The 13,403-nt window shown below is 33.3% G+C and overlaps 1 protein-coding gene across 2 annotated transcripts; it reads left to right on the top strand.

Moving 5' to 3' along the window:
• Positions 1-2,016: 2,016 nt before the first annotated feature.
• On the top strand, positions 2,017-13,101 carry CDKE;1 (cyclin-dependent kinase E;1). 2 transcript variants are annotated; one of them, XM_088103329.1, is made up of 16 exons: positions 2,017-2,291; positions 2,369-2,479; positions 2,566-2,669; positions 2,773-2,815; positions 2,969-3,067; positions 4,193-4,262; positions 4,658-4,752; positions 4,902-4,935; positions 5,037-5,121; positions 5,323-5,400; positions 6,339-6,386; positions 6,689-6,721; positions 6,965-7,073; positions 11,752-11,955; positions 12,072-12,138; positions 12,729-13,101. In XM_088103329.1, the coding sequence occupies exons 1-15, from the start codon at positions 2,085-2,087 to the stop codon at positions 12,135-12,137; spliced, it is 1,386 nt and encodes a 461-aa protein (XP_087959455.1). In that variant the 5' UTR covers positions 2,017-2,084; the 3' UTR covers position 12,138; positions 12,729-13,101. The 2 variants fall into 2 exon arrangements, with proteins under 2 accessions (XP_087959455.1, XP_047165043.1); XM_047309087.1 differs by having other exon boundaries at positions 2,019-2,291; positions 12,661-13,101.
• The last annotated feature ends 302 nt before the right edge of the window (positions 13,102-13,403 follow it).

Consider the following 13,403-nt stretch of genomic DNA (forward strand, 5'->3'; position numbering starts at 1 on the left):
ATGATTCTGATGTTATAGACTAGATGAAAGGTAAAAATCTGGATGAAATGGGTTTATGAGAAAGTTGAGTGAAGTATACTGGTTGTTAGGTAAGTTTCAAGGAAGTGGAGTAGTGAAATTTTGAATTAGGAGTTATAGGTTGTATTAGTAAGTTAGAATAGGTTAGATAGGTCAATTAGGACTTGCTTAAGTCCTTAAGTGGCAGAAAATAGTGCCAAAAGTGGTACAATGGGATTTGAGTCTCTAACTTGATATATTTGATGTTTTGAAGTAGCATTTGATCCATAAACACTATAGATTGAGGTTAGGAAGGTTTAGAATCACTTAGACAAGTCTAATTAGGTATATAATACAATTTAGGAGTGTTAGAAGTTGGGAAAAATATATAGAATTGGTAATTGGGGTCTGAGTTGCATAATTTTGGAGATTTTCGTTTTGCAGATTATGCAGACTCACTGTGCGAATAGATTCGCATAGCGAGTCACTCTGGCCAGATACCCTCTGCTAAGGGCATTCGTATAACGAATTGGTGCACTATGCGAATGACTTGAGAGGTTTGCTCTCTGCTTGGACATTCGCGCAACGAGTTGGGTCGTTGTGCGAATTATTGAGGAGGGTTGCTCTCTGTCTAATGATTCACATGGCGAATCAGGGCGCCATGCGCCTGGTTGGGGTCTGGGACTACTGCCAATTTTTATTCGAATAGCAAAAAAAGGGCGCACAACGAGTGAGTTGGGATGATTGATATCTGTCTAGGTTTTCGCATAGCGAACTAGGACGTTATGCGAGGAGTTGAGGTCTGGTACCTCTGCAAGTTAATTCGCACAGCGAGATAAGTCGCTATGCGAGAAACTCCTAGTTTCGCCTTGCGAATAAGATGCGCGGAGCGACAGGTCTGAGTTAGTCTACTCTTTATTTCTTTGTCTTGAGTTGAATTAAGTTAAGTGTTGTATGCATGGTGAAGTATGTTTGAGGGTATATGATATTATATAATTGAGTATTATTATGAGTAAATTTACAATTAAAAGTATGTGATTCAAAGTGGTGAATGTAAGTTTCAGTGTAGAATCTCTTGGTGAGATTTCATGTTGTTTAAAATGAATGCAAGAGCTCGTGAGGAGTAGTAGGAGGTCTTAGTCTTGGGGGCTTCCAGTATGCCTCAAGGCCCGGAACAGACTAACCTTGTGAGGGTGGTAGGGTGAAACTCATTGGCAATGACTTTGCAAAGCAATAGAGGCCACCACGAGTGCATGACCCGTCATAACTCGACAATCATTCTAAGTCCGGACGAGTTAAGTCTAGAATATAATATGCTAGGATGTGTGATTTAGTTACTTTGCTTGAATTATCTGGTGTATGTTATATGCTATTATAATGTGTGTTTTCTTGTGTATCTAGTTTACCCTTCTACTTGTGTTTGTATTTTGTATGTGTGGTGTTTTTCTTTTGCCATGATCATTCTATGGATGTGAGTAGAGGGAGATGAAGTGTCTCTGGAACAGACTTTGGAGGGAGATGATGTGACTTTCTAGTTTAGTTAGGCTGTCCATTGTATTTGTATAAGTTTTGAAATACTCCACTGTATATAAAGTTTTAAATTTTATAGACATTTTGAATGACTATAAAATTAACTCTTTATCTGTCAGTCTTTAACCGTTCTATAATATTATGACTACTATTTTATATAGTTTAAACTATATATTTTAGGATGTTACAATAACAAAATACAAAATTAATTTTATTTAATCAAATTTTGATACAGAGTAATTTATTTTTATTCTATAATTTATATATGTTTTATAGTTTAACTTTATTTATATATTATTTATTAAATTAAATTTTGAAATCCAAGACATACATCATTAAGAGAAATTGAATACTAAACAGGAGGAGTAATTATAAAACGGAAATTTGTTTTTGTCATAATAAGGGTAATTAAGATATTAAAAAAAAGTTTCGAAGTGCATAGATAAACTTTAATTGAAGGGAGAAGCGCCCGTGTATAAATAAACAGAAACCATATTGTGAAATTCGCTTTATCCCTTGCGATCGAACAAAGAGTATTCTTCGTCGTCGTCGTCGTCATGGGTGACGGAAGTGGGAGCCGGTGGAGCAGGGCGGAGTGGGTGCAGCAGTACGATCTGTTAGGGAAAATCGGCGAAGGCACTTATGGCCTCGTTTTTCTTGCAAGAACCAAAACCCCCTCTCCCTCCAAATCCATAGCTATCAAGAAGTTCAAGCAGTCCAAGGACGGTGACGGGGTCTCCCCCACCGCCATCCGAGAAATCATGGTATCACTTCTTTCCGGTCCCTTCACTTTCACTTTCACTTTCAATTTCTATTTCCTCTCATTCCTCTTTTCTTGCAGTTGTTGAGGGAGATTACGCACGAGAACGTCGTGAAGCTCGTCAATGTCCACATCAACCACGCCGACATGTCGCTCTACCTCGCCTTCGATTACGCCGAACATGATCTTTACGTCGGTATTCCGTTCCTTCGAGGGCGTTTTTCGCCCTTTTTTCTTCTTCATTGTGAAATAATAAATTGTGGTGTTAAACGTCGCAGGAAATTATTAGGCATCACAGAGACAAACTCAACCATTCTATTAATCAATACACGGTCAAGTCTTTGCTCTGGCAGTTGCTCAATGGATTAAGTTATCTGCACAGGTCCGAATTACTGAATTTTAAACATCACTCTTTTTCTTTTTTTCTTTCTTTATTTTTTTATACTTTTTTTAATAGACTTGGTATTTTTGCATTCCCCCTGTAGTAATTGGATGATACATCGAGATTTGAAGCCATCAAATATATTGGTATGGTTTTGGCTACCTCATTGCTGTTTGTACATTGACTACTTTTATTGCAATATATGTGTAGTTTTTTTTTTTCAAAAAAAAATTAACTTTGTTGCTCAAGTTTTGATCAGTGCATTGGCTTTTTTAGTTAAATGAACTTTCTTTGGTCAGGTTATGGGCGAAGGAGAGGAACATGGAGTTGTTAAGATTGCTGACTTTGGACTTGCAAGGATATATCAAGCTCCTCTGAAGCCGCTATCTGATAATGGGGTATGATTTGGGCCATGTCTAGAAATTTGGAGGCCTTTAGCATAATCTGTATTTGAGGCCTAGAATTGTTTAATATAATTGATTTTTTGCCATTTTATTTTTCTAACTTTTTTGAGCTGCTAAATTATTGATCGAAGTATTACATGGTCAAATATATTTGATATATTTTGCAATGTATTTAATCTTAGATAGGATTTAATTAACTTTAGTTCCTTATTTTACATGACCCCAACCACTTTAATTCCTTTACAAAATGTCATTCTCTTTAGTCCTTCTTCCAATGTAAAACCCTCATCCAAAATTTGTAATTCCTGTGAATCACATAAAAAACAGGTATTTATTCTAAAAGTTGTTGAAGTCGGTTCTCAATAGAGGAAATAAACTAACCTAATATGTATATGAAAGAACCAGAATTGAAAGAACCTTCTATTAAATGTGTGATCTGCTACACTTCTCACTAATAATTTAAATTAGGAATAAATGATTTTGTTGAAGCCTTAAATGATTGGTGACTGTAGACAACTGCCAGTTTAGTCTAAAAGCCTCATCTGGTCCGTGTATGTGAGTGCAAAACTCCTTTAGTATGACCATATGATGCATTTTTTCATTTTCATCCATATGTATTATATCTGATATTTCATTGGTGTATTTAAGAAATCTTTATCTGTATCTGCATGTGTACGCACATACATGCATGGTATTCTTTGGATTTATGAAACCAGAGCCGGACTAAGTATATATTATAGACAAATCATTGATTAAAAGGTGTTACTACCCCAGCTTTCTTCTACAAGCAGAATGATGGATATGTTGGTTTCAAGTTTACCTTCTTTTGCTGCCTATCGTGTGTTGGAATTACCATTAGGAGATAAAAAAAGGGCGTTTATACTTTCGTAGGCAGAAAAAGGAGAATGAAGACTCTCCTTTTATTGGCTGAGTGACCATTTGTGTTGGGTCCAACTTTTTACAAACACACCCTTAGTCTGCTGCTATCATTCTCTAGTGTTTTGTTTTCCCACACAAGGGTTGCCCAAATTGTCTGTTCTCTTCTGTTGTTCTCATTCATCAGCTTGTCATGTGTTTTGATTATCTGGTTTCCTGAATATAAGAGTTACTGACTTGCAGGTTGTTGTAACTATTTGGTATCGTGCACCAGAGTTGCTTCTTGGAGCAAAACATTATACCAGTGCTGTTGGTATCCCTTGAAGTTTTACTTTCTTTTAAAGTATAGGGTATCAAGTTAATATTTTTTTATATTTTCCTGCCAAGGAATTTCTGTGCTGTGCAATATCTAGCTTCAGTTGCATGTTTTGTGGTTCTGTTGTTGTCTCTAGTTTTACTTGAGATGCCCACTTCAATGAGTTATGATTTCACTGAATTGGTGATTTCCACAAGATTGAAATAATATTTACATTTTAATTTATCCTGTGGGTGTTTGGGGCTTATCACTATGGTATATGTAATCCAAAGTTAAACTTGTCCACAGTGTATATTAACTGAATGTCTGTAGCATTTTTCCTTGGGTGGGATAACATTTTTCCACTCTTCTAAAAATGGTCTGTATGCATTTTTCCTTAAATATACATTTAGATATGTGGGCTGTGGGATGCATTTTTGCCGAGTTGTTGACCTTGAAGCCACTATTTCAAGGGGCAGAAGTCAAAGCTACATCAAATCCCTTTCAGGTACTTGATGCAATAAGTTATAGCTTTCTGATTCTGTAGTTGAATACTGTGATAGAGATTTAGTTTTCTTTGGGTTTGTGTTGAAATATATATATTAGTGCCAGCTTTGCCTTTTTGGATTTTTCATAATTATTGTTCCACCTGTGCAGCTTGACCAACTTGACAAGATATTTAAGGTTTTAGGTAATTATCTGCATAATGTTTTTTATTTTCCCTGCTGGTGGACATTCATTCTGTTGATGAATATTCTAGAGCTATATCACAGGACATTGTTAATGTGCCAGGCCATCCCACATTAGAGAAGTGGCCTTCGTTGGCAAGTCTTCCACATTGGCAACAGGACGTGCAACATATACAAGGACACAAATAGTAAGATCTTTTGATATTATTGTTGGTGGTGCTGTCAATTTTCATTATTAATGTGATTATACACTTGTATGTAGGAAGGATATTTTCCTTTAATATGTAGTCCTTCTTTACTTACCCTTCATTCTTTAAATTTTAAAATTAAATTGATTTATTTCTACTGTGAAATTAATGGATTTTCATCTGTTTTTCATGGCTGTTAAGTGACAACACCGGTCTCTATAATGTTGTGCACCTATCTACAAAAAGTCCTGCATACGACCTCCTGTCAAAGATGCTTGAGTAAGTTTGTTCCTGGATTTAATTTTTTTTTATTGTTCTATGCCTACACAAAACATTAAAAATGATGTGTTTCACTTTCCATTTAATACAAATTTGGACCCTAGGTGTTGTACAATAACTTCTGTACATTTGTGATTTTAGCGCTCCCAAATAGTGATAGAGTGGATAAGTGAGCCAAAACATTTCTTTTCCTTACTGTGTGTTGATATGTAAAAAGTAGGCTTGAGGATTTTATTTCTTTTACTTGTAATTATATTAGTATCACATACCATATGAAGTCAGTTTTTTTTAGTGTTTTGAGTGTCTTTGTTTCCTTTTCCTTCGTCTTCCTAAAACTTCAGAGTTTCAACACAAAATTCCCTTTTTTAGTTTTCTTTTTAAGATGATGGGGGATATCATAAACCAACCATCCCCAATCCTTAAGTTTTATTTTACACTCTCCAAACAAGTCCTTTGGCTTTGAAGTGTGGGTCATGCACAAGTCAGCCTACCTTTATCTATGTTGGAGATTCTACATAGACTAGAGATAAGGTAGATTTTGCTTTATAGTATATAAGTGGATGGAAACCTCATCTTACAAACTGATTTTGTAAGGTTGAATCAGGCTTAAATATTTAGTCTCATGCTCGAGATGTGTATGCTTTGGCATGAGGAGGTGTGTAAGACTAGAAATAAGACAATTTTACAATATATAAGTAGGTGCAAACTTCATAAGGTGGTTTTATTGGGTTGAGTTAGATTTAAAGTTTACTTTTTAATAATCTAGTTTCAACTTTTTTACTTGTAAGTGTTGGAGTGACATTGCTTGGACTCTAGACTACTGGACCATTGATGCTCTAATAGTATGTTATAAACTGACTATTCAAAAAGCCTAAGCCTTACTATGAAGACACATTAGTGATTTTAAATTTAATATCAGTTTGTGGATTTATGTGCAGATATGATCCTCGGAAGCGTATAACAGCAGCACAAGCTTTGGAGCATGAGTAGGACTTTTTTCTTCTCCTTCTTTGTTCTTGTGTACATTATGTGTATCTAACCTTAAAAGTATGATTTTGCATTTATTTAGTTATTGGTTTTTCTTTTTACTGAAATTTTCACGTAGTTCTATCTTTATTTTTCCTTCTATTTCTTGATATGACTTACCGTGCACTGAAAATATGTTCTTGTGTACATCTTGTTGTATCAATATAATATAGTTAAGACTGCGTTGTGAATTTAGTTATATTAGTTACTTTTTGTAGTTCAGCTGTTATCTGACAAGCATCCCTATACTCTGTTTTGCCAGGTATTTCAAAATCGAACCATTACCTGGACGGAAGTGAGATTCTTTCTTACCCCTTTTGATTATTCTGGGTTGGCCTTTATTCTAAATTCAAAAAATAAAACCTGGTTGTACCATTCTCGATCCCTTTTACTATGTTAATTTTTTGTTGGAAGATTTATAAACAAAAATATTAATGCTGTTATTTTTTGTTTTTCATAAAATTGTAGTCCCTTTGAAGTCCATATTCCACCAATGTTTATCTTCTTTGACTGAACATTTCTATTAAATCATTATCAGTGCTCTTGTACCATGTCAACTTGGAGAGAAAATTGTAAATTATCCCACTCGTCCTGTGGACAACACAACTGATCTTGAAGGGACAACCAATCTGCCAGCTTCACAAGCGGTATGCAATGATGTTTGAGAATTTGTTGCTTTAATATTATTGGGGTATATCATTCTAAACAGCTATTGCGCTTACCAAATATATTGTTCGGGTATTTTCAGTCTATATATTTAAAATTTTCACAGACCAGGGTATGTTAAAATAGTGAATGATATGATTCGATATTGTCCTTAAATAATATTTTAGTGAAATTATACAGACTTAAGTCTATTAGGAGCAACAAATATTAGAAAACCAAGGATGTTCGTTTTTTTTTTATGGATGAAGCGGTACTTCAAATTGTAACAGTATTGCATATTTAGAGAAGTGAAGGACTATTTAGAGGATGTGGGTAGCCTATGGCTTATAGGATGATAAGAAATTATACTGTATAAAGATAAATTATTTTTTATTGGGTGGAATGTTTAAGGTTAATCAGGGTTATATGATAATGATGAATCATCTTGTATAATGATAAATTACTTTTTTACTTGTTAATGAACCAATACTTTAAGATGCTTAGGAAACGAGACCTTTCAAATAGGCTTATTATATAAGGGGGAATATGAGAAGAAGAAAAAGGGAGTGAATAAGAGAGAAGAAAATAAATTGTTCATATATAAATTTATGATATCTCAAGAAGATATATTATTTTGAACTTAATTGATGACAACATGTATTTTCTGCCTGAACATATTAACTACAATTTCTATGTTGAACTTTCACTCTTCCTCTGTTCACTGTTGTAAAATACTCCCTTATGACCTTGTTTTTACTTTAATTTTTGTATCCAAATTGAGAATTGATTGCAAAAAATTGAGCCTTTGTCAATATATAACTATGATATACAAAAAATATATTAGATCGAATTTATGTGGGCTAATCGTATGTATTGGATTGCATCCAATTATAAAGTTTTAGGAGTCACTTTCTTAGAATGGTATACAGTTTCTCTTTATTTAAGTATCTTCCATTTAAAAAAATATATTCTTAAATATTATTGCTTAAACTTAGCTAATTCCTTTTTGAATTTGGTTTTCAAATTTTTAATTTAACACTCCATATCAAATTAACAGACATAGGAATAACATGTTTGGATTGAAAAAATGTTTCTGTACTTTCATATTCGATTTAAAAAAATTATCTGTTTAAGTTATTCCTTTCTAATAAAATAGAACTCTTTATTATCTGTAATGAATAACTCCTCCATTATATTTTATTCTTAAGATATGTTATTTCACCATTGTTTAACAATATTTTTTCTTCTGGTATATACTTTATATCATATATATTTTTAAATTCAATTTTAATTTAAAAGTATCCTTGCATTAACTTGCCAGTTTTACATTTCTTACAGATAAGGGAACTGCTTGGAGAAAATGTAGGTGATAGTTAACATTAATAAAGTTCAATTAGATGGTGCCATGATGTTTAAGAACAATTCAATGGTTTTGCTGTGTTCGGTAGAACATAGTTGCCATTGTGTATAGCTTGCCAGTTCGTGACAATTCTAAAAGTCTATTGTGAACAAGTTGTTCGAATCATATATGGATATGGATTGGTAATGACAAGTCATAGTTGGTATTAATGACTGTTATGAACAAATCGTACTTGAAAACTTTTAGATGTTATGTTACATTACAAAAGTTGTACACATGAAAAATAACAACTTAATTATGTAATGAGTTATCTGTATAATATACAACTTAGCTATATTATTTCATTAGATAATTAGTAAGCCTTTTAGAATTTCTTAAAAATATTTGAAGTAAAAGTTATGTAAATTATAGGTATGTTTGAGTAAACTTCATAAATCTTTTAGGAAAAGAAATAAATAAAATAAGTTTTTCCAAAAGCTAAATTAACTCATGCATAAGTTAAAAGTAAGCTTTTAGAAAAGTTAATATGAGAGAATTTCTGTAAATTAACTTATGCACTAGTTGCTTTTAGCTTTGGAAGGAATTTTTGGAAGGAATTTGTGTTTTTATTTTCTTATATAAATTCTGTAAGTCCTAACTATATAATTGCTTTAATTGTAATAATTATATAACGAACTCAAATATTACAACCAAAATTTGAAAATGAAGTTCATTAATTTACATGATTAGCTTGGTTATGCTCCACGATGAGGGATCTTTAAACCAAATCATGCTCATCATATAAACGTAAATTTTTTTGTCATATTGTGGTTGTGATATTTTTAATTTATAAATAGAAAATAAGGCCTTAAAAGTATGAGTAATTATTCATAGGGTATTTTTTGATCCATCTATTTTAATCATCACAACAACACATTTCAACTAAGGTTTCGGCAAGATTTTGACAGCTGAATTCATCCATGACATGTCTGAAAATGAACTTGTTGATATTCATCCATAACTGCTCTTAGATCAACATGCATATCCTTCTAGAAATTTTTATTTTTATAGTTAAAATAGGGTCATTATATGCAGCCTTACTTTTGCATGCAAAGAGACTGCTTCTGGATTCATAGCTTTACCTTTGATGACCACAACTTGTCATCAAAGCAACTTTATTGCTATACAAGGGCACACCCTTAATTTTGGTAGCTAAAGTTTGAATAAAATCTAACTTGTGAACATCAACACCCAAACTTTGAGCATCAACACCCTTTCTGTTTGTAAGTTTCGACCGCTTATAGACTTCTTGTAAAATATGTACAATTTCTCCTTGCACTATCAACTACAAACTTTTTTGTTTTCTTTCAACATTTTTGTGCAGTGTTTTAAATCCTGGACAGTGGGGCATAACTCAGCTGGCCTTGAAAACACTATTATGGGATATCCACTATACTATATGCATATAAATTCTAGAAAATGATAAATATTACTCAAAATTCATAATATTCATAAGAAGTAACAGTTCTCTTACACATAACATACAAATAGCAAGTCAAATACAAGTTTGCTAGATAGGAATTGTTAGAAGTCTCACATTAACTGGAGATATGGTAAAAAGTATAGTATATTATTGACTGCAAATCTTATCTTGAATACTCACATTTTCTAAGATGTTGGTAGAGCCTATCAGTAAGGTTTGTTGAGCTTATCATCTCACCTTATATCAAACCATCACACAAATATCTAGTTCCACGCTTGAGACATTTATTCCTCGATGTGAGGGAGTGGGTTGAGGATTCTATTTCAACTAGAGATATGAATGAATTTATAATATAAGTGGTGACAAACTTCACTTTGTTTTGGTTTTTAGAAATTGAATTAGACTTAAAATTCACTTTCTGATATGGTATTAAAGAGTATCCCAACAAGGTTTGTTTGGTGTATCGTACCATCTCCTCAGCATTGGCATGATGGAGTGTTAAAGATCCCTTATCTTTATCATTTTCACTGCTTATCAGTGCTGTAGATTTCATTTTTGGAAATGAAATCTCAAAAATAGCCCCCTAAAGAAGCCACATTCTCTTTATTCAGAGGGCTTTTTTGAAAGCAACAGACACTCCTATCTCTTCTGCTATGGCAGGTCTTCACTATTTGGTCTCTATGGGTGCATTAAACTGATCTGCTATGGTGGCCACAATAGCAGCCAGGGCCCCTCTGCTTCCCTACACAGCTAAAATGTACTATTTAAAACTCTTTTAATCAGCATCTTGTGTTTGCTGCTTTGCACATAAACATGAAAGTTTTTGAAAAGACGATGCCTTTTTTCTGCACCAGAGTGTGAATATTTAATAACAAGACAGTTTTTTGTTTTGTTTTAGACATTTTTTGTCCACATATCAAGTGGTTGGCATGAACATATGACTCTATTAAAGTTGACAGTTAAATTGAACAGGAAGGGAAAGTTATGAAGAATTGTGGTAAATCTGTTATAGCATCCTTAATTTAATATATAAGGACGAAAAATGCAACTAGAGTAATAATTCAAGGCTTAGGGTGGTGAAATATTTTTTTACCTTAAATTAATAAAAAATTACAATGCTGTGTCTAGGCTATGCCATAAAGATTACATAATTTTAAAAGTTTGGCAATGTGTAGAGATGTATGTGACTGACTTATTTATGTATGCCTTATATGACTAATTTTTTCAATTTAAAAACTTGTTATTAATTAAATAACTATTTCGAGAGTCATATTATGGATTTGACTTATGATTAAAGTAAAGTTGTTATTTTTCATGTGTATAACTTTTCTAATTTAATTTTAATCATGTAAGATTAGCATGAAAATTTCCTCTTTAACATTGGACCATCGAGACTCCTTCAAAAAACAAAAAATCATAGATGGTGGAGTAGTAAATTGCAGTATTAAACTAGTTTGGATATTGTAGTATAGTTAAAAGCTGTATATAATTATCTTACTATTTATTAATAATATGGTAATACGTGACTTTTGGGAATATGATTGTGTGGTCTCTTGCTGAGCTTAAATGTGTGTGTAAATAATCTGAGGGCGAGCCTGTCTCAAGCGATAAAAGTAGCCTTGTGAACTGTGAACTAGAGGTTGACCTAAAAATGTTCTTATGTGAATATTAACTAGGAGGGGAAGTGCATTTGATATCATTATTCCTTATTAAAATTAAAGTTTCCTTGCTTATTAAAAAAATACCATTCATAGTAAAGTATGGTTTTATACTAGCTTGTGTGGGAGCTTATACTTGTAAACATGCTCTACACCTTTGAGTTTTAACTGTGTATGTATATTTCTTACTTCCGAGTCAGGTAACTGCAGTTTCTGGCAGCATGCCTGGTGCTCATGGATCTAATAGATCTGTTCCTCGGCCAATGAATGTGGTTGGAATGCAAAGAATGCCAGCTCAACCAATGGCGGCTTATAATCTCACATCTCAGGCAGCCATGGGAGACGGAATGAATCCTGGGAATATTTCAAAGCAAAGAGGTGTTCCACAGGGCCATCCGCAACAGGTTTAGTGTTTCATGGCAATTGAGAAAGGGGAGAAGGGGTTTAACTTTAATTTGTTTTTTTGGTAATTTTTATTCTGCTGTTGTATGATATTAAAATTTTATTATGTTGTGAACAGTTGAGAAGGAAAGAGCAAATGGGGATGCCGGGATACCCTTCACAGCAGAAGTCAAGACGAATATAAGGTAATGCAATTTTGGAGCTATGGCTCCACTTATTTATTTTTGGCAATGGTATGGTAGGCGGGCAGTTGTTTTAGATATGAACTTGATTTCCCATTGGACTGGGATATACATCTGAAATGTGAAATATCTTTTGTCGGTATATTTTGAGGGAAAGCCCTAGTGCAACAATAAAGTTGCTCCCTAATAACAGTTTTCACGTGTTTGAATCCGAAAACTCCTGTTGTATTTGTAAGGATAAGACTGATTACGATGATCTCCCCATACCTTCGTATAGTGGGGAGGAGTCTTATGGCTTACATATTATTGATGGGGTGGTTTTTATTGAAGAATAAGGTTCATAAGATGTATTGCAAATAAGCTTCGAATTTTGCCATGTTTGTTTTAAAAAGAATATGGGAATTTCAAAATCATTGTATTTACGTGGCAGGCATCAAGTTAGTTTCTATAATTCCAGCCATATTTAACCTGATGCCTAAGTAACTATTGGACTGATAGTGAGATTTAATGTTGTCTCATGGTTAGGGTTCTGCTCGGAGAGAAAACAAGTGAGGATAGATTTGGGGTCTCAATAGTTCAGTGGACTCATGCAGGACATTTCTAGACACAGGATCTGCCCTCAATTCTCGCTAGCCTCGCTTTATTGCAATCAAAGATTGGGTGCATTCTTCAATGGAATTTTGATGCTAAAATGCTAACTGTAATGTTGGAGCACCAATGAAGTCGTGAAAGGAAAAGGGAATAAACGCAGGAAGGGGTAAAGTTATTGTAAAGTACATTTATTGTGATTATAACAATGCAATTCTCTTGTATTTCTCAGCTTTTGGGCAGGATCAATGTCAGTAAATCAAATATGAGCATTTATATGTTTTCAAAATATAGCATCAAATCTATCAAATGCTACTATGTATCTGTAAGAATATTATTACCTCGATAGCAAATATCACTCGCATTCGTTTGTAGGTATTTTCGTTGAGTTTTTCTGTGAGATTGCCTTTGGACTAAATTTGCACTCAGAAATAAACTCTCAGCCTATGTTTCAATGGGGGATTTTAGTAATTAATGAAAATACAAAATATTCAATTTCAAACACTTAGTTTTTCTATAGTAGTTGGTAGTTTAACCATCAAATTTATACAACTATGTAAATACGTGTTATGGATTCTTTAGTTAGAAAGTATACGTGTATTTATAAATAGTCTTTCCATCATGTCTCCTCTTAAATGCTTTTGTTGCAATTGTTGATACCCGTGGATTCAAATGAATGG

This window comes from Vigna umbellata, chromosome 1, assembly GCF_029865625.1.
Source record: "Vigna umbellata cultivar VRB3 chromosome 1, Vumbellata_1.0, whole genome shotgun sequence".
NCBI classification, from domain to species: Eukaryota; Viridiplantae; Streptophyta; class Magnoliopsida; order Fabales; family Fabaceae; genus Vigna; species Vigna umbellata.